Raw genomic sequence first — 26,924 nt, 5'->3', positions numbered from 1 at the left:
TAATAATCTGATCCGTTTTTGTGGATTTTAATTTCAATAAATAATCCGAAATATTAGTCCGATCCGATATGGCAAACTTAATCCGATTCGTTTCTTTTTTTTTTATTTCACTTTTTTTTCTTTTCAGATGCCTTAGCTATCTAATATTTGGGAATTCTTCAACAATGTGGAGGAAAACAAGGCAAAATGCAAGGCCTGTGGCAAAATATACTTAATCAATAAAAGCACCACAAGTCCTTTAAGGAACCATTTGAAAAGAGTCCACTTGAATTTATATAAACAATTAGAAAGGAAAGACAAGCAAAAATCAACAATACCAGACATTTTGATGAGTTTGCCTCTGAAGACTCAGATTTTGAACAAACACAAGAAAGAGGAAAACAGAGGAGATGTCCACAGATACAAAAAGATACACCAGAATTGCCACAGCCTCGACCAAGTGGAACTTGTGGCACTTCCAACACACAGACACGGCAAGACAGAAAACAGGCTACCAAACCTGAATGGGAAGTTACTGACATCAATCAAGTAAGAACTGTTGTTGACATTACTAAATGGGTGATTGAGGACACTCAACCATTTTCTATTGTAGAAACGCATTCACCCGGATGATGAAAACTGCAACCAACGGTCAATTCAGAGCCATTACAGCAAAGAATATATCTACAAAATACATTCCTCTCCTTTTTAAATTCATCAAGGAACAAGTAAAAAACATTTTCAATACAGACAAGTGAAATCTTGATGGAGTGGCCGTTACATCCGACGTGTGGACCACTGATCACACCAATTTGTCTTTCATGAGCCTTACACTCCACTATATAGATTCAAAGTTCCAATTAAAGCGCTTCTTGGTGGAAATGTCCTACTTCCCCGAACAACATACTGGCGACAATATTGCCAAGAAGCTCAATGAATCTATCAACAAACTTGAACTTGATTTTGGAGTCAAATCCTGGATAACAGTCGACGGTGCAGCTAATGTCCAAGTAGGTGTTAGGGTGCAATTTGGTGTGTCGACCACCGTCTAAATCTAGTTGTCAGTGGTGCTGTCGATGATATTAGATGTCCAAAATGGCCCATTCTCAACCACAAAATAACAAAATTAGTAGGTCACTTCAACCAGTCCTCTTAAAAAGCTATGACTTTAGTTAATGCTGCCAAAGCCTTAAATAACTCCAGAACGAAGTTTGTACAGAGATGCCCCACAAGATGGAACTCTGACCTCCATCAAATGGAGTCTGTGGTGGATCTTCTTCCGGCGATGCATTCTTTAAAGAATCCGAACCCTACTGTTTCTGGAGGTTGTAAGTTGACAGATCTTTTACCAACAGATGATGAAGTGGAATCTATTCAATCTGTCATCCGGCTTCTGAGAGGCTTCTCAGAATTCTCTGAGAAATGCAGCAGCGAAAAGAATGTTAGCATCTGTTCCGTTATTAATTGCCTATACAACATCAGAGGAAGATTAGCAAGGGAGATGATCAAGCCAAAAACCGAGGTGTCATCAGAACTTGCTCACTACTTCAATGAAGATCTAAACAAAAGATTCGAAGGGGAGTTGATGAAAATTGAATTCTCTATAGTTCATTTTTTAGATCCTAACAGCAAGGGCATGTGCTTTATGGATGAGGGGGAAAAACTTGAAGTAGTCAAAACTGCAGTAAAGAAAGCTATGGAAGAACTGTCAAAAAAAGAAATTTTGGCTAGCCAAAGCACTCCTTCCCCTTCAATGTTGGATGATGAAGATGATGACAACTTTGATTTCACTGAACAACTGAGGAAGAAAGTGTTTGGTGCAAGTTACATTAATCCTGGAGGTGAAACAAGCACCAAGAAAGTCATTTCTGCTGAAACTGAGAGGTATTTGAATTCAAAACCAGTTCCAGCAATTACAAATGTACTGGAATTCTGGAAACAAAACCAGTATATTTACCCAATAATGTCAAGGCTGGCCAGAAAAAACCTCTGTATACTTGCTGCATCATCAACATCTGAAAGAGTTTTCTTAACAGCAGGGAATATATACAGCTCTAGAAGAACCAATCTTTCAATCTCAAAGGTTGAGATGTTGGTATATATGAAAGAAAAAACTAAGCAACTCAGCAAATTTCAAGACACTGTGTGGCCAGGAAATGAATTTAGAAAAAGATTAACTTTTAGTGTGATTTTGACTTTTTTTTACTTCTTAAGAAGGAAATTATTTCGTTTCTTGTATATTTAAATATTATAAATAAATAAAAATGAATCTTATTTCAAAAGCATTTTTTATTCTGAATCCGTATAAATCCGTAAAAAAAATATCGGTTCGGATTCCGATTCGAAAAAATTTTAACGAACTTTTTTCCGATACGTTATTTTCGGATCAAATCAATCCGTAAGTAATTTGAATCGTTTAGCATAGATAATTCCGTGCACAATCCGCAAACTAATAAACAGTAACTAATCGGCGGTCTCTAATAAATCTATCACAAACATTTCTGAAAATCTAAATACAAGGGCACGGTAATGATTTTGTGGTATTTGAAAAGATTCCCCGAATCCCCCCTAGGGTATGGCTTTCTAAAAATCCTTTTCAATTTTGTGTTTGTATTAATTTAAATTAGATCAAAATTCTTTTACAGATTTCAAATTACATCAAAAAAAATTTTTCGTTTAAAAGCTAAGACTATTTAAAGTTATTTCAGGGGGTAATTTTAAACTAAGCATGGTTATAAATCTTAAACGAAAAGAGATTTTTTGATGAAATTTGAAATCTGCCGATGAATTTTGATCTAGTTTATGATAGTGCAAAAAAATATTTTTTTATGATTAAAGGAGACGTAGTTCTAGGAAGGCAGTTAGGGGTTGGGGAGGAATTGGTTTAGCTCCAATTACCCTAACTTTTTGCAAGTCATCCTCGACACCAGTATCAACATGCTAGAAATTTGAGCATGCCCCATGCCTCTTAGTTACCTATCTTGAACAACAAAATTCCTGCGCATTCCCCTAAAACATGTGATTTCTCCCCAGGCCCCCACTAAAAAAAGATGTCGTTTACATTTTTTGAATTAGGAAATGTTTTCTAATGATAATCAAAAAAAAAAAAAAATTCTGGGGATGTGTTACACGGTCTTACAGCATGTTCCTATGTTACGTGCGAAGTTCTGAATTTCCGATTTTTAATGGCTCCAGCTCCTTTCAAAAACCTACGGCTGCGGCTCGGCTCCGGCACCAGACCTCTACCTAACTAGTTTACTTTTTTCTTTTAAGTAGCTCCAACTTTAGCCATCGTTACAAATATGAAATTATTTCAAGAAAGAAAGAAAGAAAAAAATGTATACATATTATTCTCTTTTCTGCATCATAAGAGCTGTAATAGATCCGGTAATTTCATTAACAGTTCTATTTTGACCAAAATATTCAACAAAATTTCCCTCCGGATTGACAAGGTACAAAATGATAGTGTGATCAACCTAAAAAAAAGCGTATGATTATGAGAATAAATCCATCAGGAAAAATCTAAGGAACACAGTAAATATATATAAAACTATTAACCTACTTACAATATAATCATCATCGTCGTCTTTAGGACCTGCAGAAAAGTAAACTCTATAGGCTTTACATACATTCTTAATTTGCTCATCTGTACCAGTTAACCCAATGAACCTTTTATGGAAATCTACGAATATCAAACAAATAATTAATAAATTTCTGATAAACAACTAAAATGTTAATATCAAGTAAACAGTAAAGACAGATGTAACGTTGTTACATTTATTCTGGTCTATGCTTTATACAAAAACACAATGGTTACAAAATTCTGGAAAGATAAAACCTAATAAGCTAACTAATAGTTCAATTAACGTTTTTTTCCCTTTTTTTAGCGAATACTTTTTTGCCTCTTTTTTTTTTTTAAAAATAATAATCATCTGAAAATATCTGATCAATGTTATTCAACTCTGCAATTTCTTAAGATTTAATTTCGCCGCCCAGGAATTTATTACTATTTGTGCATAAATCGTTTTTTCTTAGGAAATGGATTGCATGACAATAAAACCCGTTTTTCTTCCAAAACTTTAATAAACTGATTGGATTTAAATGAGCAAATCAATTTATCTCGGTGAGATTTTTTTGCAACTCCGGAAAGATTTCCATCACCAAAACTGTTTGCACCTCAATTTTAGGCACATCGATTAATTTAATTTTGGCAAGGGCATTTGACACCACATACGACTTTGTTTGGATCAACTGTCCCTGCAATATCAGCTTATGTAGCAGACAATAGAATGCTAATATATATATATATATATATATATATATATATATATATATATATATATATATATATTAGGGTAGGCCACAATATTAAACAAATTTTCAAAACAGGTAATTCTGCTACTAGCTGCATCGAATATTGTTTCTTTTACTCTAAAAAACATTTTTTGTTATGAAAATATTCTTGTAGCACTTCTCTAAGTACTGCCGCATTTCATTTTTAATATGAATTAGAAATCTAAACGAAAAACACAAATCCTCCATTATATCTGTTCCGTTTTTAATTTATTCGGTTAAATACAAACAAATATTAGCGTTTTTGGGTAATTCCATGTAAAAGTGGGACAAAAAATTGAAATTTTTCAGTCACCCTCTCAGATTTTTTTCAAATTTTAACCAGTGGTACCTATTAATGAAACATGAAAAAATGCAAAATTTGAACTCCCAAATCCAAACGGTTCAAAAGTTATGACATTTTGAAATTCAGCCTAAAACGTTCATTTTTTTACGAAGTCTGCCATTATGGATTTTGTAGTTGTACTTTTAATTGAATAATTTAAGATCTAGTGGAAGAATGTGGCTAAAAATTGGTGCCTGACCATTTTTGAGGGTGCTGAATTCAAAAATGTAGATAAAATAGAGAAGCTTAAATTTTTTGATAGTTTTTTTTTTATTTTAAAATGACCAGTCAAATTTTTTGTTTTGTTACCATGGGTTGCGCTTTCATTAATTCCCGGAGTTGCCCAAGTCTCATGGATTCGATTTTTTTTTCAAATGAATTAGGTGATCCTAGGCTATCTTTATAAAAAAGATGGTTTTGGTTTCTTAAAGTATAATAAAGATATGTCATTTTGAAATTTAGACAAAAAATTTCTTTATTTGGCCGCTATTCTCTATTACAGATTTTATAGCGATACTTTTTGTGTGAATAATTTAAGTTCTAGTACAGAAATATGACTGAAAATTGGTACCTGACCATTTTTAAAGACGTTGAATACAAAGATGAAGAGAAATTAACCCAATTCCTAATATTTTGGAACAATTTTTGAATTTTAAAATGGTATAATATTACTTAACCATAAAACGGGGTAATATTTTCACAAACTGCCTGACTCTCGTGGGTTCAATTGTGGTGTGTAAAAACAGTTTATTATGGTTGGTTTTGATATATAAATAAAGTTTTGTGATGTGAATTATAAAGAAAAATATAGTTTTGCAACGCCTTCTGTGATGTATAAATATAGTTTTGGGACGTCAGTTATGTCGTCTAAATATAGTTTTGAAACAACAGTTAACAATAACAAATTTCAATAAAAATTATTTTAATTTTAGATTAAATAATTATTAAATCTTGTTTGGTAATTCAGTTTCTTAGTCATGGCAAACAGCCAACAGTGCTCCATTGGAATCAACCTAGAAAGTGAATGTCATCTCACAACATATACATCGTTGCTGGGTATTGAACCTTTTGAAGATATTCCTGAATATGAAAGAGAAATATTAATGTGGAGGACTGGGCTCTCAATAATAAATGTCAAACCAACAACTTGTCTCCATCATAAACATGTTTATTTGAACCGTTATACAACTAAATTAACACGGTGCTGCAATCCATTTAATACGCATAACAAAGTAATAAAAGGTATTTACAGTAATCATAACTTTCAGTTTTCTGAAAATGTTGTGAGTTACAATAATGAAATTATTGGCAGCCAAATTCTATTTTAGCTATATTTAACCTTTTAGCTGACTTCTGAAAGTGCACTATTAAATTCCTTGCAACTTTAAACTTTTTAAGGTTTTATTAAAATTTTTATACATATTAAAAGAGCTCTTCCCTTTTTTTAGGTAGTCTTCGTGAAATCAACTTGGATACAGCAAAGTACCTATGCAGTAAAGGCAAATTCGTAGTTCCAGGTGAAAAACTTTGTCCACAATGCAGACATAAATTAGCATCAAGTGAAGAATCAGAAGAGAACAAGTTGGAGATAAAATTAACTGAAGATAATATGGAAAAAGAAATTATAATGGAATCAACAAGATCATTACTCAACAGTACTTTATGCGAACTTGAAGTGTCTCCTCTAAAAGTTCATTTTCCCAAAACCTCTAACAAGCCTTCAATTGGAAAGAGAAAGATAAAGCAAGTTGAAGAAGCAGTTATTAAGAAGCTTGCAACTGCTCTGGATGTAACCGAATCCGATCTTGTTGCACCGAAAAATGAAGTTCTAAAGGAAAATCAAACCAAAGCTGGCGATCTAGACTTCCTTGTAGAATGCATGAAAGAAAAACTTAAGGTTTCTAACAGAAGGCAGCAACTTCAAATTTTGACATTAACCCCAAAATCTTGGTCTATCAGAAAAGCAGCACAAGAGTTTTCAGTTTCAAAACACAAAATTCAAAATGCAATGTTTTTACGCGACCAAAAAGGCATCATAGCATACCCTGATGTGGTTAAACGGTATCGAATCAGTAAAGATGTTATAGAACTTGTAAAGCTTTTTTATTGTGACGATGAGTATTCAAGGCAAATGCCAGGTAAAAAAGACTGTGTAAGTGTTGGGGAAAAAAAATACATGTCAAAAAAATTGATTTTGTGTAACTTAAAGGAGCTCTATGTGGCATATAAGACAAAGTACCCAGGCCATAAAATTGGTTTTTCTAAATTTTGCAGTCTTCGGCCTAAATGGTGCATCCTTGCTGGTCCAAAAGGTACACATTCTGTTTGTGTGTGTACAATACACCAAAATGTTAAATTAATGTTGAGTGCTATAGGCCTTGAAACATTTTACCATGAAATCATTGAAAAGATTGTCTGCAGCAGAAAATCTAAAGTTTGCATGGTTCACCGATGCAATAGTTGTCCTGGCATACAAGCTGCCCAAAATTATTTCCAGCAGTATCTCACACAAAATGAAGATCCAAAAGAGCAACATGACAGTGATGAAAATGAACAGTCAGTGGATTTCAAACAGTGGACAACAACAGATAGAACTGAACTATTAACAATAAAACTTCCATTAAATGAATTCATAGAGCTCCTGTGTGAAAAACTTGATAATATTACTTCTCATTCATTTATAGCAAAATCACAATCTAGCTATCTAAAGCATCTCAAAGAAACAATTTGTATTGATGAGGCTATTGTAATGGCAGATTTTGCAGAGAATTACACTTTTGTAGTACAAGACGAGATACAGAGTTACCATTGGAGTAAGAGTCAATGTTCCCTTCATCCAGTTGTCAACTACTACAAGAAAGTGAACTTGGAAATATCTTCTTTTTGTGTAATTTCAGATGATTTGAACCATGATGTTGGATTTATCAATGAAGTTATGCATAAAACCATTAATCATATAAAAACTCATATTTGTCCCACAATTACAAAAATTCATTATTTTTCTGATGGCTGTGCAGGGCAGTATAAGAACTGCAAACATTTTTACAATTTATGTCACCACGCTCAAGATTTTTCTGTTCGTTGCATCTGGAATTTCTTTGCAACAAGCCATGGCAAATCTCCATGCGATGGAATAGGTGGCACTGTTAAAAGGCTTGTTGCAACAGCTAGCTTGCAGAGTCCAACCACAGGTCATATACTGTCTTCTCAAGCAATGTTTGAATACTGCCAAAAGTCAATCATTGGGATTACGTTTGTGTACTTCACTGCTGAAGAAATGGAGCTAGTAAGAAACAAACTTACTCAGAGACTTTTAATTGCAACCACTATTCCTGGGACAAGAAGTTTCCATCAATTTATACCATCTTCTCATTCAATAATAAAAATGAAAAGGGTATCCGATGATGATGATTTTGCTCTTACATTTGACTTCCTCAAAAAACAAAAATATGAAATTATTAAAATTGACAATGTTATGATGTCACAATACCTATTTTGCAAATACGACGATTTTTACTGGCTTGGTATGGTTTCTGAAGTTGATAAAGAGAATGATGATTTTATGGTAAAGTTTATGCATCCACATTATCCAAGTCGGTCGTACTACTGGCCAAACAGGATGATAATTGCTGGGCACTGTTGTAAAAAATGACCAAAAACTACTTTGAGCTGACCCGAGAAAACCGCTTTGACAGGGTGAAACTACAATGTTTCCTGACTCCAAAAATGTAAAATTTGAAATCTAACTATTTCGTCCAAGAAAATAATTTTGATTTTTAGTTTTTAGTACTTTGCACAATAGGGCAAAATGACAGCTTTTCAAATTTTGCATTTTTACAGCATTCAAAAACTCTTCAAAATAAGCATTTATTACTCCAAAACATAACTGTCTAAAATTCACTTGAATAATAGTTTATTCTGACACAACTGATATAGTTTTTCATTAACAAGATGGAAATAATAAACACTTTCTTAAATAATTCTTTTAGTTATTCTAAGCCAAAACACAAAAACAACCTCTTGATTCTAAACACATAAAGAGCAACTAAAAATCGAAATTATTTTCTCGGACGAAATAGTTAGATTTCAAATTTTACATTTTTGGAGTCAGGAAACATTGTAGTTTCACCCTGTCAAAGCAGTTTTCTTGGGTCAGCTCAAAGTAGTTTTTGGTCATTTTTTACAACAGTGTGGGTGCCAAGAATGAATGTAATTTCTCTTGTTAAAACACCTTCAGCATCTTCTGGGCGTCAGTACCATATCTCAAAAGAAGATGAAACTCTATTTGAACAAGTTTTATCTTTTCAGTGAAAGTTGATTAATATTTTACTTTCATTAATTAAATGATATAAACTTCAATTTTAGTAATATTTGGTTATTCCTTTTCATTTTTATTTTTGAGCTTTTTTCAATAAAGCAGGTTTTTAATATTTTTCAAAAAAGTTTGCATTTTAGTTTCTTATTTTTTAACACAACATTTGAACATGTAACCTGAAATTTTAGCATGCAACCAATATTTTGAAATAATACCTAGTTATCAAAATTATAAAAAAAGAAACCATTTTTTCAATTTGCTGCATAGTAAATTATATTTTCATGTATACTTTTGAAAATATTGATCATAAATATGCAAGTTATGCCAAGCAATAGAATTTTTTATTTTCTGTCAGAGACCTAAACTTTTCAAAAACATCTTATTTCACAATGAGAGTAAGGCAACTCCAGAAATAAGTGAAATGCAAATTAAGGTCACAAGAAAAAAAAAGGACTGTTGACATTTTAAAATTCAAAAATTGTTCCAAAATATTAGGAATTGGGTTAATTTCTCTTCATCTTTGTATTCAACGTCTTTAAAAATGGTCAGGTACCAATTTTCAGTCATATTTCTGTACTAGAACTTAAATTATTCACACAAAAAGTATCGCTATAAAATCTGTAATAGAGAATAGCGGCCAAATAAAGAAATTTTTTGTCTAAATTTCAAAATGACATATCTTTATTATACTTTAAGAAACCAAAACCATCTTTTTTATAAAGATAGCCTAGGATCACCTAATTCATTTGAAAAAAAAATCGAATCCATGAGACTTGGGCAACTCCGGGAATTAATGAAAGCGCAACCCATGGTAACAAAACAAAAAATTTGACTGGTCATTTTAAAATAAAAAAAAAACTATCAAAAAATTTAAGCTTCTCTATTTTATCTACATTTTTGAATTCAGCACCCTCAAAAATGGTCAGGCACCAATTTTTAGCCACATTCTTCCACTAGATCTTAAATTATTCAATTAAAAGTACAACTACAAAATCCATAATGGCAGACTTCGTAAAAAAATGAACGTTTTAGGCTGAATTTCAAAATGTCATAACTTTTGAACCGTTTGGATTTGGGAGTTCAAATTTTGCATTTTTTCATGTTTCATTAATAGGTACCACTGGTTAAAATTTGAAAAAAATCCAAGAGGTGACCGAAATGACTGTCCCACTTTTACATGGAATTACCCTTTTGTAATCAAACAGAATATGCTTTGTTTTTTATAATGAGAAATTTTTAAATCAGACTTAATTTTGCTTATGCAAAAAGTACTAAGAGTTTAACAAAGATGCCTGAGTATCTTTCTAATAAGATATTCATATTTTATCCTTTTCTAGTAAAAAAAAAACAAAAATCTTTTGCTCTGATTTTTATTTTACAACACAATAACTTTATTTAGTGGTTTTCATACAATAAATAAACACCTGTAAGAATTGTGTTCAAAAATATGTGTAATTTAAATAAAAACTCATTAAGTTTATCTTATATTTATTTTTTTACAAATTACAGGCCTAGATGCTTACTTACATACGTACTGACTATTTATTATTATCGGCCAGGTTATTGTCTATATAATTAAGATAATTAAGTGGTTAATACTATATGCTTATCTTGTTTTCAATTCCAGTTTATGTAATTCAAAGTAAATATTTGATAAAGAAAACGTCACTAATTAAACCAAAGAAAAATGACATTGAACCAACCAAATAAAAAAAGTCGGTAAAAAAGAAATACTTGAAAGTATTGAAGTCAACTAATAAAATATGGTTGGTTGGATATCCGTTAGAAGATTTAAAAACAAGCTCTTTGCCCACTACCAGAAATGTTTATAAATTTTTCAGATTAGGCTTAATACTGTATTAAGACTGAAGTTATCACTCTATGGTTTTGAAAGTTTATTTAAAGTTTTAAATTATTTGTATCATCCATTTTAAGGTATCACTTGCAAGTTATTGATAGCTCTTATGAAGAGTTTACTAAAGTTAGGGAGGCATTGCACACTCAAAGCAACATTTCGAAATCTAAGTTAGCTGCATTGCTTACTATTAAATCAGTCAAGCTCTTTTGGGATAAGGCTGGCATTCCTTATAAACAAGACAAGTACAGTATTGACAATATTTTAAGGCTACATGACAAATGGAGGTTGCTTGCAAAATCTAAAAATAGGATTTCTAATAAGAAGAGTTTACTTGAACAAAACTTTATTCAATCATTAGATGGCATTTTTGATATTAGTTCTCCTAGTTGGAAAGATGACATTAGAAAAACCAGATCAGCTAAGGATGCAGATGAAGATATTGCCTGGTTTACAGCTCTTAAAAATGGAATAAAAACTGGAGGAATTGGTGTAAAAGATAATTTGCTACATTCTAATGTTAGGAGAGAAAAAGAAAGAATCGAAAAGAAACAGGTGGCAACTGAAAAAGAAAAAAGAAGAAAAATAGATGATGAAGAAACTGTTAAGTTGGTTGGTTATAGTAGTGACTCAGATAAATATTCTCATGTCACTAAATCTAGTCATTCTATGAGTTCTGCATCTCCAAACTCTCCTAAAAGTGATCCTGAGTTTAATATTTCTAAAAAGCAGCAAGGAGAAAAAAAAGATACCGGATCAGATAATATCACACTGGTTTTGCCAAAAAACTTCATTTCTCACACAATGATAACAGCAACTGCAGATAGAACTAAGTTATCAAATCCTCAGCTGATGATGAATACTTCTGCAATTCTAGTTTTAGGTTCGTTTTTTATTAATAAACAAACAAGATTATTGTATACAAATTTAAAAAGAAATATATATTTTTTAATTTTATACAGCTGGTGTTAAACCTGACGATGTTAGCCTTTTAATAAATACTATAAGAAGATCAAGAAAGGTAAATAGGCAAGTAATGGCAAGGAAAATAATAACAGAGTTTCAAAATAAGATTAAATCAGATTATTTGACACTTCATTGGGATGGAAAACTATTAAAACAAATCTCAGGGCAAAGGTTTGAGTATTTAACTGTTTTGGTCAGTGGTTTTCCTAATTGCGTTGAAGGAAAAATATTATCAATAAAACCTATACAGTCTGGTACAGGACTTTCTATTTGCAAAGGAATCTTGGAAGACTTAGATAAATGTGATCTCAAAGCTAACATTGTTGCCCAGGTTTTTGATACGACTGCATGTAATACAGGAGTTAAAAATGGAGCTGCAACTCTTTTAGAGGATTGTAAATCAATGAAAACTCTTCTTTGGCTGGCTTGTCGCCGTCACATTTTAGAATTGATCTTGGAAGTATTTTGGAACTCCTTATTTAAAAAAGAAAAAAAAGCTAATTATAATATAGATTTCAAAGATTTTCAACAAGAATGGATTTGCGCAGAGAAGGCTCCACTAAAAAAACTAAACAGGTTTCTAGATCTTGAAAATTCTTTCCTTAAAATGAAAGCAGACGAAACTCGTGTGTTCTTAGAGAAACAAGTAAAATGTAAGCATCGTCGAGGTGATTATAAGGAAGCTGCAGAGTTAGCACTTTATCTTTTAGGCGGACCAGAACCTAAAATCTGGAAAACCTGTGAAGCAAACCATCATGCCAGATGGATGTCACACTTGTTATATGCACCAAAGATGTTCATCTTAAAGAAGATTTACTCAATTCTGATGTAGCAAAGTTAAAAATCTTTTTGACTTTCAGCTCAGTTTTATATGTAAAAGCTTGGTTAGAAGCAACAAAAGGCTCTGATGCACCAATTAACGATATTCATTTATAAAATGATCTAGGCGCTCTGGGGCAGATCTCAGGCTTCTCTAATGCAGCTCAGAAAGCTCAAGAAGTTCTTAACAGGCACTCATGGTATCTAACTGAGGAGGTGTCAGTCTTTAGTCTCTTTTCTAATAAGGTTTCTGCTAAAGAAAAGGCTAATATTGCGTTAAAAATGATAAATGTGGGAAAGCCACTTGCTATCAACTCTGGAAAACCTAATCTTCCATCTATTCACAAGAACTCAGAGATATTGTCATATGTTGGGAAAAGATCTTGGTTGCTCTTTCATAACTTAAACGATAACGGTAAATGGCTCAAACTTCCTCCTTCAGAATGGGAGGAAGATGGAAACTTTTTAAAGATGAAACATTTTATTATAACAGTCAAGGTTACAAACGATGTTGCAGAGCGAGGAATCAAGTTATGTTCAGATTATCTTCAGATACTCACAAAGGTGAGACAAAGGTATTTTAAAAAAGTATTTAAAATTTTATTCAGATGTTTTATACAGAATGTTTGGCTAATTTTAGGAAGTACGAAACGAAATAATAGAAGTCGTTGAAAATCATAGAAAACTTGTAGGTAATTTAAATAAGAAAGAGTTATTCTCTAACTTTGTTCAATTCAAATAACAATTTCCGTTATACCATGCATCACTGCACCAGATAGCACCTTGGTTATATAGAATAAATGATTCGTTTTTTAATGTTTAAATATATTATGTGTGATAATTAAAGCATTTTAAACATTTGGAATAGATGCTAAATGTTTCTCAATCCCACATCACCTAATTTTTTATAGCGATATTTTTGCGTAAAAACACGATTCTTTAAATAAAATGCAGAAGTACTTAAAAAGATCCTAGAAAACTTTTTTTTTACAATAATAATTTTTATATGGTAAGGAACAACTTTTTATGTAGCCACATGTAATTTTCAAATTTTTTAGATTTTGGCCAACCCTAATATATATATATATATACACACACACACACACACACACACACACACACACACACACACACACACACACACACACACACACATACAAATGTTTAGATATAGATACATCTAATTATAATATAGATACATACAATTGTTTAGAGAATAATAACTGAACTTGAAAAGCTAAACCTTGTAGCCCAAAACCTTCGGTTTTTTTTTTTTTTAGATATTTTAGGATAGCACCATTATATCAATTTTTCAAAAAAACCTTTTTTAAAAAAAAAAAAAAGGGAATGTGCTATATTAATCATATTTGACCATATTTAATATGACAATTGGCTTTCTTTGAGTTACATAAATCCAGAAAAAAGTTATGAAACCAACATTCAAGAATTACCTTTTAGGTACTGTTTGATACTTTCCGAGGAATCTCTGTGTGGATCAACTGTTATGTAAAGCGGTTGAATAAGAGGGAGACTTGGTATTTTTTCTAACCAGAATCAAAACACAATATAAGAATAGATTAAGTGAATTTTCGAAAATAAAGACAACTTTTAAAAATTTTAAAATTTAGAAACATAAAAATAAAACCTATTTTTTCAATAATAGTTGTCATCTTCTCAAGTTGATCAGGACATATATCTGGACAATGGCAAAATCCAAAATAAATTAGCAACCATTTGCCAAGGAAATCTTTACTAGAGACTAAATTTCCATTGGTATCCACAAGTTCAAAAGGACCACCTATGCTTGCTTTTCCAACAGACCTTTTTTGAAGTTTTTCTTTTTCTAAAATAAACTCTATAACTTGCAATTGTATTACAACTATTCATTAAGAATCATAATTTTAAATAAGCATTTTAGCTAAATTAAATTATTTATAATTAAATAATAAAAAAGTAGAACTGCTGAACTACAAAATCTGTCAGCAAATCAAGGTTTTAAGAAAGGCTGAAGAAAACTTAAAGAAAGTTTAAAGAAAGATTTTGTTTTAAAATTCGTAAAAGTGTTTAAAAATATAACCTTTTTAAGCCATAGATTGCACTGGGGAACTATTTGAAACTTTTTTTCTGTTGATTTCGATTTTTATGCTGATTTATCTCAAGTTGGCACTCTGATTTTATTTCACTATATGCTCTTTTCAGTTTTCTAAGATTATAACTATTACATCTTAGTATTTTACTTACATAAGTAAAGTATAGATATATAATAGGTATATAACTATATCACTTGTTTCAGATCATGTCTGCTCCTACTTCTTTACGTCACAAATGTGATGACAACCCTGACTCCTTTTTCTATATTTGTGGTTGTTTCACGGTTCCAAGGCAGTACATTTGTCAAACAAGAATAATTTGCATATTTTAAAGTAAATCTTGTTGATCAAGACAAGTCATGGGGCCCTCACAAAATATGTAAGTAATGTGTTGAGAGTTAATGTCTGTGGGCCAAATAAAAATGCGAAGAATTGGTATTTGGGATCCCCATAGTTTGACAAGAGCAAAAAGATCATTGCGCAGACTGTTACTTTTGTTTAGTGAAAACATCAGGGTTTAATAGGAAAAATAAAGGTAAAAAAGAATGACAGCAATGATTTTGAAATTCTTAAGCATTCAGTTCATAAGGGATTTGATCAGCATGAATTGAATGTTTTGGGATGTCATTTGAGGCTCTCAAAAAAAGCTTCAGAAATCCTAGCTGCAAGACTAAATGAGTAAAACTTACTTGAAAAAGGAGTGAAGGTATCATATACTTTTAAACCAGAGAAAATACATTTCTATAGTACTTTAAAAGTAACAGCAGTTTTGTGTTTTGCAATAACATTCCTGGTTTATTTAATTTAGATTTTTTATCTACAATCCAAATGAATGAAGATTGTTTTCTGATAGCTCAAAGAAGAGCTTGAAGTGTGTCTTCTTCACTATTGGACATTCGGTCATTCTTCGTGAAGAACATGGAGACATAAAGATAGTCATTGAGTTATTGCAATACAACAAACACAACTGGATCAAAAATCAAGGCTGGTGTATTTGATGGCCCTCAAATTTCAGACCTTGTTTCATGTCAGACCATGAGAAGAATGCTTGATTATCATTCAAAGATGTGGTCGAAAATTTTCTTGGTAATACATGTGCAAGTAATTACACAGAAATTCTTCAGAAACTTCAGAGCTATAAACAAAGATTTTTACCTTAACTTCTTGCTCACAATTATAATAACATTAGCTAGATCTTATGTAGTGTTGTTACGACTTTGAAATTATTTGACTGTCGACTAAATCGATTTTTGTATTTTTTTTAAAGTTGACTAAAATCGACTAATACATTTTAAAAATCGACTAAGTGGACTAAAAGTCAATTAAGTCGAAATATTTGAATAAAAAATTTTATTATACTCAAAAACTTTAATGTTGCTTGACAATTTACTTTTTAGATGGTATGAAACAAATAGAACTTAGAGAGTAAACAAAAAACCTAGGTGATATGTAATACTGTTATAACAATAATACATGGTGTTATAACAAGAGCATTTTTTTGTTCGATTTTAATTCTTCTAATCTACTAGATGAATTAAAATCGAGTTAACAAGCAAAATAAAACAGAAATTACAATCACAAAGTAAAGAAGGAAAAAAACAAAGATTGGCATTTTATATGTCTTGGCTCAACAAGACACATTTTTCAGCTAAATCTGGTTTAAGTCTTTTTTGCCGTTCTGTGATTTTGGCAGCACTTGAAAATAACTCTTCTGAAGGCGTTGATGTAGCAGTTATGCAAAAAAGAACCTTCGCTACCTTTGACAAAACAGGAAATCGACCTAAATTATTTTTATAAAATGCAAGGGGACATGAATTTTTGGATACTTTCATATTCATATTTAGATAATTGATGATTTCGCCATCCACTGATTACAAATCTTTTGACAACACTGTTTCATCGCATAACAGTATTTTTCTTTTTTTTGATGGAATTCCTTGACTAGATGACAACTCTTGGCTAGACAACTGATGACTTGTCGGTGTGAGCTGCAATTCATGGCTCAATTGAACAACTAATGAATGAGCTTTTTTAATAGAAGCAATTTTCACTGTTTTGTTCGATATAAATTTAAAAAAACAAAATCGAGGATCTAAGTATGTAGCTCTATAACTTTTTAATTTTGAGAAAATCTTCACATCTTTGATTAAAATTTTCTTTGAGTTTAATGGCAAGATTCATAATTGTAGGATTATTTGATACACTTTTAAAGTTAGCAAAATAATCAATTAATTTATAAATGGCTGGTAATATAATTGAACAAGTGGTATATTGTGATCTGCCTAAAATTTATGTAAAATCATGTATTGGTTCTAATAAAGCAATTAGCTCACCAATGATTTCTAGTTCCCAGCTTTTTAACAACAATTCTTTATTATCTTTATTCTCTGGTTTGATTAAAATGTCTTTGATTGAGTTTGATTAAAATGTCTTTGACTAAGTTTAAAAACTGATTGCAGCATTAAAAAGGTCGAACTCCACCGAGTAGGTATGTCTTGATTTAATTTGTTAATTGAACATTTATCTTCCAGATTGTCAATTTTCATATTATTTAATTCAACACAATTAACTAGCTGAGAGAAAGTTTATTACTATGTTTAAATAAGCCAACCAGTTTCCTACATTTCTTTAAAATAAAAAAAAAAACGCAATCATTTTCTTCAGTTGATTGCTCATTCTCTTTTACAAAAACGTCTTTAACAATTAAATTTAATATGTGACAAAAACAAGGTATGTACAATTTATTCATTAGATCTTCTAGACAATATTTGATATTCACAGCAGTGTCACTACTTGTTGAAAGCGTTTTATCATTTATTTTCCATTCATTTAGAATTAATTCAATTTGCTCCTTTAAATATAGACTAGTATGAGGTTTTGGGCTGTGCTTTAATGCAATGCGAATCGATTTCAAACAAAAATTTTGATCAACAAAATGTATAGTGGCGCCGATGTATGAATGCGAGGCTTGTGATGTCCATCCATCTGTTGTTAGATGGCGAAATTTAGCTTCTTTTAAAAGATGCAGAACCCTTATTTTAAATGATTCAAATTTAAGCAGCACTATTTCATATCAAAACCTTTGTCTAGTCGGCAATTTGTACTTGCTATCAAATGAATCTAGCATTTTGATAAAATGCTTGTTGTCAACAATCGACAGCGGTTGGCTTTTTTGAAGAATAAAGTTACACATAGATTCTTCTAAATCTCTATATTTCTGCGAGCTTGAACAATATGAGTAAGAGTTTGCCAATGCAGCTTTGATAGATAGATGACCAGTAGTTGTACTTGGAAGTTTAGACTCTTTAATGTTAATACAATGGTTACTATACAAATCATTTGCCATTGAGCTGGTATTTTAATTGTACTTTAGCTCTTAGTTGCAAATTTCGTTTGTTAATGCATCTTTATATTTACACGTGGTTATTGTAGAGTTATTGTTTTTTACAAAATAATTCCAGACTTTACTTTTACGAAAATTATTATTCAACATTTTGTTTTTACCATAAAAAGAGAATAAAAGTAATTAAAATTGATATCAAAATTAAGTCAAAGGAATAGCATAAAATCTCTTCATCGTTCTCTGTCGTTTTGTCTCTCTTAAGTTTAGTTGCATGGCTTTTAAATGCGTTTGTTGAAGAATTCCTTTGTGCTGAAATATTCTTTGAAGGGATTTATTTGTGTACCAACAATTATTATTAACAGTCCAAAGGGAGCTATACCAATCTTTAATAATGTCTAAAGGGAGTTAAACCAATCGTTGATAATGTTCATTGTGAAATATTGTCTATCTAATGTATTGAATTTAATGAAATATAAGAATACTACTTGTAATTTCATTTGAATTGAAAAAATGTTAATTTTTTAAACTCTCTCTGTTTAAATTCAAATGAAATTTTATAAGCAGTATTCTTACATTATTTTATCTTATATATTATCTTATATAAAAATTATACAGAGAGAATTTAAGAAATGTTAGTTTTTTTAAATTCTCTCTGTATCATTTTTCACAACAATTAAAACAAATTAATAAACAGTTTAATTAAAAAAACAAAAACAGTAGCGTAGCGAGGAGGAGAGAGATTGGGCCGGCTAAACCTTTTTTGGGGGTGACAGATTTATTAAACTTCTTATCTTTTTTGCATCATTTTGTTTTAAAAGCATCAACTGGTTACTATAATGAGAAAAAGGAAACATATTAATGAGGTTGTGCTAACTACAGTAAGCATAGAGTTAAGTTTATGTGATACAGCAAATTAGGTTCAATGTTCATATATTTTTGCTGACTTAAAAAAACCGTTATGAATAATATTCTTACGTTTATAAATAATTTCTTTTTTTAAGTTAAACTACTAATAAAGATATCTCTTTACTAATTGGTCAGCATCATAACGAAATTAAAGGTTAATAAAGTTATATCTAGTGAAAAAATAGAAATAAGGATTTTAGGATGATTACCCGACTAAATCGACTTTTAGTTGATTAGTAGCAAACCCATAGTCGATTAAATCGACTATTCGATTTAGTTGAAGTCAATAACAACACTTATCTTATGTAAAAACATAATATAAAAGCTAACTCAAAATTGCACTCATGCCTGTTTCTTTCTTATTTCCTTATTTTTTGATATTTTTATTTTTTATGTAAAGCAAGCATATATCTATAACAAGTATAGTATTTTTCATACCTTCTCAAAAAATGAGGATTCTATGGTTAAAAAACATGACATGATAGAGAAAAACTAAGATCAATTTTGATTTCCCACCCAAAATTAGTTAAAAACAACTAAGTCAGACCTAAGTTAGCAAAAATTGTTTTTCGCCAGTACATAAAATTTTTTGCAATACATCATAAAATTTCTATCAATATCTAACAAAATTGAAAAAAAAAAAAAAAAAAAGATATGTAAAAAAAAGCAAAAGCAAAAAATGATATGTAAAAAAAAGAGGTGGTCTCACCTTTCAACCACTAATGTGAAATAAATTACATTATTCATTTTATTTGTATGAAATGATTTTCAAAAAAATATACAACAAAATTTAAATATTTAAAACTCATTAATAACTTTTTGATAATAATAAAACAATCCTTTTAATGGGATTTAAATCCACTAGGACTTCATTAAATTTCTTCATTTTTCTCCTATATTTTTATAGCTGAAAAACGTTTAGAAGGTAAATGCATAGCAACATTGTTTGAAGCAAAAATGAGAGGAAACCATTTTTATTTATTGACTGAAATATTGAATTATATTTTCTAAACACAGTAAAAGAGAAAATAATAATAATAATAAAAAAAGTGAAGCAGTATAATGATTTAGTTAAGGATAGGAATGCTGCAGTCTACTTTGAATAAATAAAAGATTAGATTATTAAGAAAAAAGAAGCCAACCAAAAAATTTCAATAACTTTTTTTAATCTTTTATACTGATGCTTTTATCTTATATTTACTTTTAAAGCAATTTTGGAATCACACATTAATTGTTAAAAATTATCAACCATTGTCTTTAACTTCAACACTAAAAATGATAAAATGGCTGCTATAAAAGATACTTTTTTTAAATATTTGATTTTTGAGTATCTTTAATCTCATCTAATTATTAAAACCTAAATAATAATTTTACCAAAAATGTGTTTGTAAAAAAATTAACTTTACCTATTTGTTTTTGCTCTTTTAGCCACCTTATATATTGTACAACTCCACCACCAGCAACAAGAAACATACCTAATGATGTCCAACTAATCGGTCCTTGTTTACTAGAGTTTCTTAATGAAAGCTGTCGACTGAGCAACTTATACTAAGTAAAAACAAAAACAAATTTAACATAAAAATAATAACTTCGTAAAAGTAATAAAGTTCTTCCCCAGTTACAATACAAATACCCCAAACTTAGTTTTATGTTATTAATTATTGTTGAAGGAATAAGTAACTAAAAATATCATAACACTGAAACCTTTAACCTCTACAACTCAAATAATCACTCAAGCAATGCTACATGTAAAACACAAAACTTTGGGTGCTTACTGTAGTAATTAATTATTGTTCAGTAAAATATTTCAGTTATACTCTTAACAAAGATGCCCAAACATTTATTAACCTTGTATATGATCATTTAATAAAACTACATGAAAATCAACAAATTTTAAAGATTATGAGGCAAATATCAGAAAGAATTGGATCATTTTGTGAAAATATTAAAAGTAACAGAAAATAGCAAAAAGTGAGCCATTTTGTTACACTCAAGTGGACAAGAAGTAAGAGAAATTTTCAGTATGTTTTATCGATGGTCATATAACATAAGTCCAATGTGCAAAGATTTAGGTAAAAACTTGAACAAACACTTCTCAATGAAAAAAAAAAGAGATAAAAAGAAAGTGAGATCAAACCAGATGGAAATTGAGTCTACATCTTCATGCTACTTGATTTACAAAATAAGCAGCAACATGTGTACAAAGAAAAGTTTTTTTCATGTTTAAGCTCTAAATTCTTTCTTTAAAGCTTTTACATTCAATTTGACATTTTCAAAAGCTGTAAATATAAAATACATAACATAAATGAAAAATATTAATGAAAGAAAATGGCAGCTAGAGATAAAAGTAAAAATATTAACAACAATATTTTTGAAACACTAAATGCCACAAAAAAGAGAAACATGCATGAAATGTGACAAGAAATTTTTGTTTCTTTTACAAAAGTCAAGTAGCTTATGCAACTTAAAAAAACACCAACACATGACAGTAAGGCTTCAATAAAGTCATTTGTAAATTAATTCTATTTTTATTGCGATCATCAATGAAACATTTATTTATACAATAAGAGACACAGATGCCTCTAGTTCATGCAATAATTACTCCACATCCTGATTAATTAAAAGGCAGAAACAAGCTCTTAAAAACCAAAACATTTAAAATCTAACACTTCTGCTGCCAACTACGACTATACTCGTAGTAAGTTGGTGTCATATATTAGCTTCACATTTGGTTTCAGAAAATATTACATTCAAGTTTTTATTTTAAAAATCCAGGGAACCTAACTTAAATGTGGATAAATACAGAAACAGCTTAAAACAGATAAAAATAAAACATTTACATTTATTTAACTTTATTCATGAAAATTTAAGTGTAAACCTATTCTTTTGAATGATACATTCTGAAATATTTGCCAATACATTACGAAAGTCTATTTTCACAAACAGCACATTCATATCGTGTTTCTTTACGTTTTATTTTAGAGCAGACTTGACATGGTTTTGTTGGGAATTTTTTCTTTTCATTCGGTGGTATTGAAGGCAAGTAATGGAAGCTATTATTGGTGATTTGAGGCACAATTTCATTTAAACGTTCACCCAATAAATCAGTAACAACTAATTCTCTAAGCTTAAGCATATTTGCTGTTTAGACAGTAAGCATTAAACAAAAAAGTATCAAAGAGATGAAGTGCTACTTTTTTATACCATCTAATTGCCTTTCTTAGGCAATCATAATATTATACCATTTGTTCTGCCCTATCTACTCCTGACATATATTGATTGTAATTTTTAATAATGTTGGGTTTCATTTTCTTCTCTTCTCTTCTGTTTGTCACTTCAATCATTTGCAACAAATGCAAGTTGCTAATCTTTAGCACGTCTCTTTTGTCTTTACATTTAGCAACCACTACACCACACCCTCTCTGTTTCTGCTTATAACGTCTCCCTGTTTCAATTTTGCTTTTGTACACTCTTTTGGATTTGACTTTCGGTCAGTTCTTAAAGAACCACAAATATATATTTTTTGATTTATCATGTGCTTTGTTAATTCAAAGGCATTGTAAAAGCTATCGGTGTACAGGTGATAACCTTTTTCCAGAAATTTTCTCATTTAATCTAAAACAATAGCTCCCATTTGACCCAACAAATATTTATCGAGAGTTGTCTCGCCAGAGTAGATTTTTACTTTTAGTACAATACCATCTGATTCGCAAAGCTCATAGAACTTGATACCATACTTATGTCTTTTATTTTTCACATACTGCCTGAATACAAGACATCCCTTCCAAAGCATCATTGACTCATCGATTGATATATTTTTATTAGGACAGTAGATGTTATCTATTGCATTATTTTAGTGATAGAGAATTCCAATAATTTTACACAAGCGTCTACTACCCGAATCTTCATTGTTGATAAAATGCCAAAACCGTAATATTAGTTGCATTTTATTTCGTCATATTATTCTAGAAAATAATGGAAATTTATAGAGACTGCTCTTAGACCAATAGTGTTCTAAATTGGCATTTTGACACACCCCATATGAAGAAGAACTCCAAGGAACTGCTGCATATCTTCTGAATTTATTGGTTTCCAATCTTTAAAACGTGAGCTTCTTCTGAGGGAATGCTGCTTATTTATTTCTTGCGTTGCGTAGCGATTAGTTTTAACTACCATAGTATTTATAAGCTCTTCTGTAACAAATAGTCTAAAGAAATCTAATGGTTTCTTGCTCTCCATGTTTATCTTCAAACCAGGTTCAGCAGTAATTTGAATTTTTTTTACAATATTCGGTTCATCTTTCCATTGGTTTGAATTTCTAGATAGACGACCTGTTGTTCTAGCTCTTTTCGGCGACATTAAAAAATTTTCTGCAGTGGCTGCTAGATGAACGTCTGTGTACTGATTGTCATCACTTTCTTCAGTGTTATTATCTTCAGAACCTGATTCTGATGCAGTCAAGCTCGAAGACGCAGTAGTATAAGCGAAAAATGAATCCGAATCTTTAATATCATCATCTTCACTATCCTCACAATCTTCCATTATCATATGTGCTGATCCAATTGTGGAATATCTGTGTTGAGCTAATAGGAGATAGATAAATTTATAAATTATCTATTTATAAAAAGGAAATTACTCATCTATAAAACACATTAATTAGTATGCTGTGTAAAAAATTTGAAGTGCACACTAAAATGTTTTTTAATGTATTAAAAAACATCTTATTGTGTACTTCAGTTTTTTTTCCACATTTTTAATAACATACAGCATAATGTAGTTATCAAATATATTTTAGCTTCTAGTCTAAAAAACACAACGATTTAGAATTAAGAAAACAAAATATAAATTACCTTTTTTACTCAAGATAACTGCCAATGTGCATGTGCAAAAAAATTGAAACACTATAATAATAATATATCAAATAAGCTACATTACTACACCTTTTCAAGTTGTAAGTGAGAACTTGAAAGTTGTAATTAGTAAACGTAAGATGTAATTGAGAAATACAACATGTAATTTAGAAGTCGCAACATGTAATTGAGAACATGGAAGATTTAATTAAAAAACAAAAGATGTAATTTAGAAGAAGAAAGTTGTAATTGAGAAAAGTTTATAATATATATTTCAAATTACATATTGCAATTTCTTATTTACATGTTGGGTTTCTAAATTATATTTAAAATTTCTTAATTATATGTTGTGTTTCTAAATTACATATTGCGACTTCTAAATTACATGTTGTATTTCTCAATTACATCTTACATTTCTTAATTACAACTTTCAAGTTCTCAATTACATCTTGAAAAGATGTAGTCACCGCAATGAGTTATACTCATTACGATGTTACGAGTACTTCAGCACTGGAGAAAAAAATTTCTTCTCCATTGCCAAGCTACGAGAATACTCATATTGCTTTTTTTTTGTCAGTTATATTCAGAATAAAAAATACTATAGAATTATTTCAGATTAAAAATATTCTATTTATTGAAATGTTTATATCTAGCCTTGGCAATCAGAATGAAACCACGTAAAACAGCCTCGGCAAAAATTAATCATTGCAGACATTATGGCTTGGCAAAGAAATAACGCATAGTTTAAAATAGCTTGGCAGCGAACGTGTTAATAGGATCATTTGAAGGAAAAAATAAGTTTGTAGTATATTTTGTAAAATGTTAAACAGATTGTTGAAAATTGCAATCATTTTTTTTAATCGAAAATGAAATTTTTCTTATTCATTTAACATGAATTAAAAATTTTAGCCTCTAAACTGTATCCATTTCTCCATTTTTTACTAATGAATCAATAAAATACAAAGGGAATACCTAAATGATTGTTTATGGTTAACCTTGGTACATCTCAATTGAATTTTTATAGTAAAAAAACAGTATAAAGATAGATCCTGTAAAAATAGACACTAAAAAATCAATCTAGCTCACCTAGCAATTCATCATAAAAGATTTTGTCAGATTTGTAGTTATTTTATTCCATACTTTTTAAAACTTCTAGGAACTTTTTAAAAAAGATAAAATATTCTATTGGGAAAAAAAACACAAGACTGCTTTAAATGTATCTAAAGAATTCAATTACAAGCCATGATAGTCTTAGATTTTTTTAGATTATATTTTAAAATCATTTACTGACTGATCAAATAATGGTATTGATACAGTTTTAGTTCAGAAAATAAAGACAACAAACATACTTAGTAAGTTTGTTAAAAATTACTTCAATCATAAACCAATTGAATCATTAAACTGCAACAAACATGTTAGTACACATATAGAACATTTAGTTATGACATTGAATTGCTATATTTTGAAATATTTTAGAAGCTTGGTAAAGAATTATTTTTACATAGTTGCTTTTCTCTCTCATTTATCTTGTTTTAAAGTTGAACAACCAAATGATGCTGTTGAATATATAAATTTTATGATGAATTCTTGCATAGTGAGTCTTGCACACTATTAGTCTAGAATAAGTACATCTAGAATTTGAAAAAAAGAAAAAAAGTTTTCAGAAAACAATAGAAATAGGGTATTACTTTAAAGTACAAAGATCAGTTCTCAGAAACAGATATTATCTTAAAAGGAAACTTACTCATTTTACCAGGATCTTTAGAAAGTATATGCACAATAATTGTATGATATTTTTTACAAATACTATGTAAAACTCTAAAGAGCTAGAGAAATTACTTGATAAATACCAGTATTCACTGCATATTACAACAAGGCATAGTCCTGCTCTTTTACAAAGCTGTAAGATTGGACTACCTGAATTTACTCACCCAATATGTGTAAAAACATAATCAGTAAAAAAAAGAAGCAAGAAAAAATTCTAAAACTTAAAGACTTAAATGATAATACAGTTGTGCTGCATACACTGAATACTTGGATGTCTGCAAATTTAATTCACTATAATATTTAAAAGAGCCATTGTTGAAATAAAAATGGTTGAAAAAACATAAGGGATGTCAAGTGGTTACATGATTCGTCCAGATTTACTATAGCATCAAATATAATAATAACATTTTAGAATCATGTTAATGTAAAATATACTAGATAAAATGGTCTTCATTTCAGAATCCAAAACGAAAGTAGCAATAATTAGATGGTAACAGTCTTGAAAATTTTTTTATGGTTTATATAAATGACCTATTCTTACATGTCTAATTTTACAATTTTTTCTATATAATTCTAACTACAAAAAGTGTTTTCTATATGCATTTTAAATTATTCTGATAAATAAGAAAGCAATTACTTAAGCTTAATGTCAATTAGATAAAAACATTCAGATCAACTTTAAAAGAAGAAGTGATATTTAGATAAAGAAAAGAATTAAGAATTAGTTAACATTAACAAATCACATTAAAAAAAAAAATTAAATATATCTTACTTTTTGACAATGGTTTTTTACAAAAACTGAACTCCATGTTGCATGGTGTTGATATGACAGGCGAAACAACAATCTCTCCATGTTTTAAAACTTTTTAGTGCATTAACTAGACAATTTTATAAATTTAAATGTTTATAAAAAGGAATTCTATATATAGTATCTGAAAAGTAAAAAAACATTGAAGGATATAGTATCTGAAAAGAAAAAAAAAATTTGAAGGAGTCAATAAATTTTAAAGATTTTTCTAATATTTCCAAGGTGATAGAAACTAATTAATTCTATGTGTATCTATTCAACCCTAACAATTTATCAAACTCTTTTTTGTTTATCATTTTTGAAAATTTTAAAAATAATTCATATATTAAATTATCAAATTAGTTTCAGCTATAACTTTATATGGCATTTAAAGATATTATACATTGTGTATATCTCTGTATTTAACTTATAGCAAAACATCTTTGGATTCCTGTTTATAAATTAAGACTCTATTACAAAAACCCTTTAAGTTTTATTTTAACTGATTACAATTTACATTTTAAATAAACAATCCTATCATTAAAGTTCTATTATAAAGAATTGCTTTT

At 29.8% G+C, this 26,924-nt stretch overlaps 3 protein-coding genes and 1 long non-coding RNA gene across 4 annotated transcripts; 2 read left to right on the top strand and 2 right to left on the bottom strand.

Moving 5' to 3' along the window:
* Positions 1 to 3,318: 3,318 nt before the first annotated feature.
* On the bottom strand, positions 3,319 to 26,813 carry LOC145185297 (cytochrome c oxidase assembly factor SCO1-like). The gene is made up of 6 exons (XM_090097083.1): positions 26,341 to 26,813; positions 20,358 to 20,499; positions 14,258 to 14,455; positions 14,064 to 14,156; positions 3,546 to 3,661; positions 3,319 to 3,455 (listed from the first exon to the last, which is right to left on the bottom strand). The coding sequence occupies exons 1-6, from the start codon at positions 26,419 to 26,421 to the stop codon at positions 3,327 to 3,329; spliced, it is 759 nt and encodes a 252-aa protein (XP_089953209.1). The 5' UTR covers positions 26,422 to 26,813; the 3' UTR covers positions 3,319 to 3,326.
* LOC149883923 (uncharacterized) lies at positions 4,397 to 9,479 on the bottom strand. Its single transcript, XR_016455379.1, has 3 exons — positions 8,842 to 9,479; positions 6,077 to 8,286; positions 4,397 to 5,482 (listed from the first exon to the last, which is right to left on the bottom strand). It is a non-coding gene; the product is annotated as an uncharacterized LOC149883923 (long non-coding RNA).
* Positions 5,591 to 8,968, top strand: LOC145195563 (uncharacterized). Its single transcript, XM_090097091.1, has 3 exons — positions 5,591 to 5,899; positions 6,106 to 8,295; positions 8,847 to 8,968. The coding sequence occupies exons 1-3, from the start codon at positions 5,635 to 5,637 to the stop codon at positions 8,966 to 8,968; spliced, it is 2,577 nt and encodes an 858-aa protein (XP_089953217.1). The 5' UTR covers positions 5,591 to 5,634.
* LOC149883922 (uncharacterized) lies at positions 11,397 to 12,729 on the top strand. The gene is made up of 3 exons (XM_090097425.1): positions 11,397 to 11,710; positions 11,790 to 12,588; positions 12,654 to 12,729. Exons 1-3 carry the CDS (start codon positions 11,497 to 11,499, stop codon positions 12,727 to 12,729), a joined length of 1,089 nt encoding a protein of 362 aa, XP_089953551.1. The 5' UTR covers positions 11,397 to 11,496.
* Positions 26,814 to 26,924: the final 111 nt, after the last annotated feature.

The sequence above is a fragment of the Hydra viridissima genome, unplaced genomic scaffold, assembly GCF_058129835.1.
Source record: "Hydra viridissima isolate aposymbiotic clone 2 unplaced genomic scaffold, HvirCarnegie_v1 scaffold_9, whole genome shotgun sequence".
NCBI classification, from domain to species: domain Eukaryota; kingdom Metazoa; phylum Cnidaria; class Hydrozoa; order Anthoathecata; family Hydridae; genus Hydra; species Hydra viridissima.
Note: the sequence above shows the minus strand (reverse complement) of the source record. Positions and strands in the feature narration are given on the sequence as shown.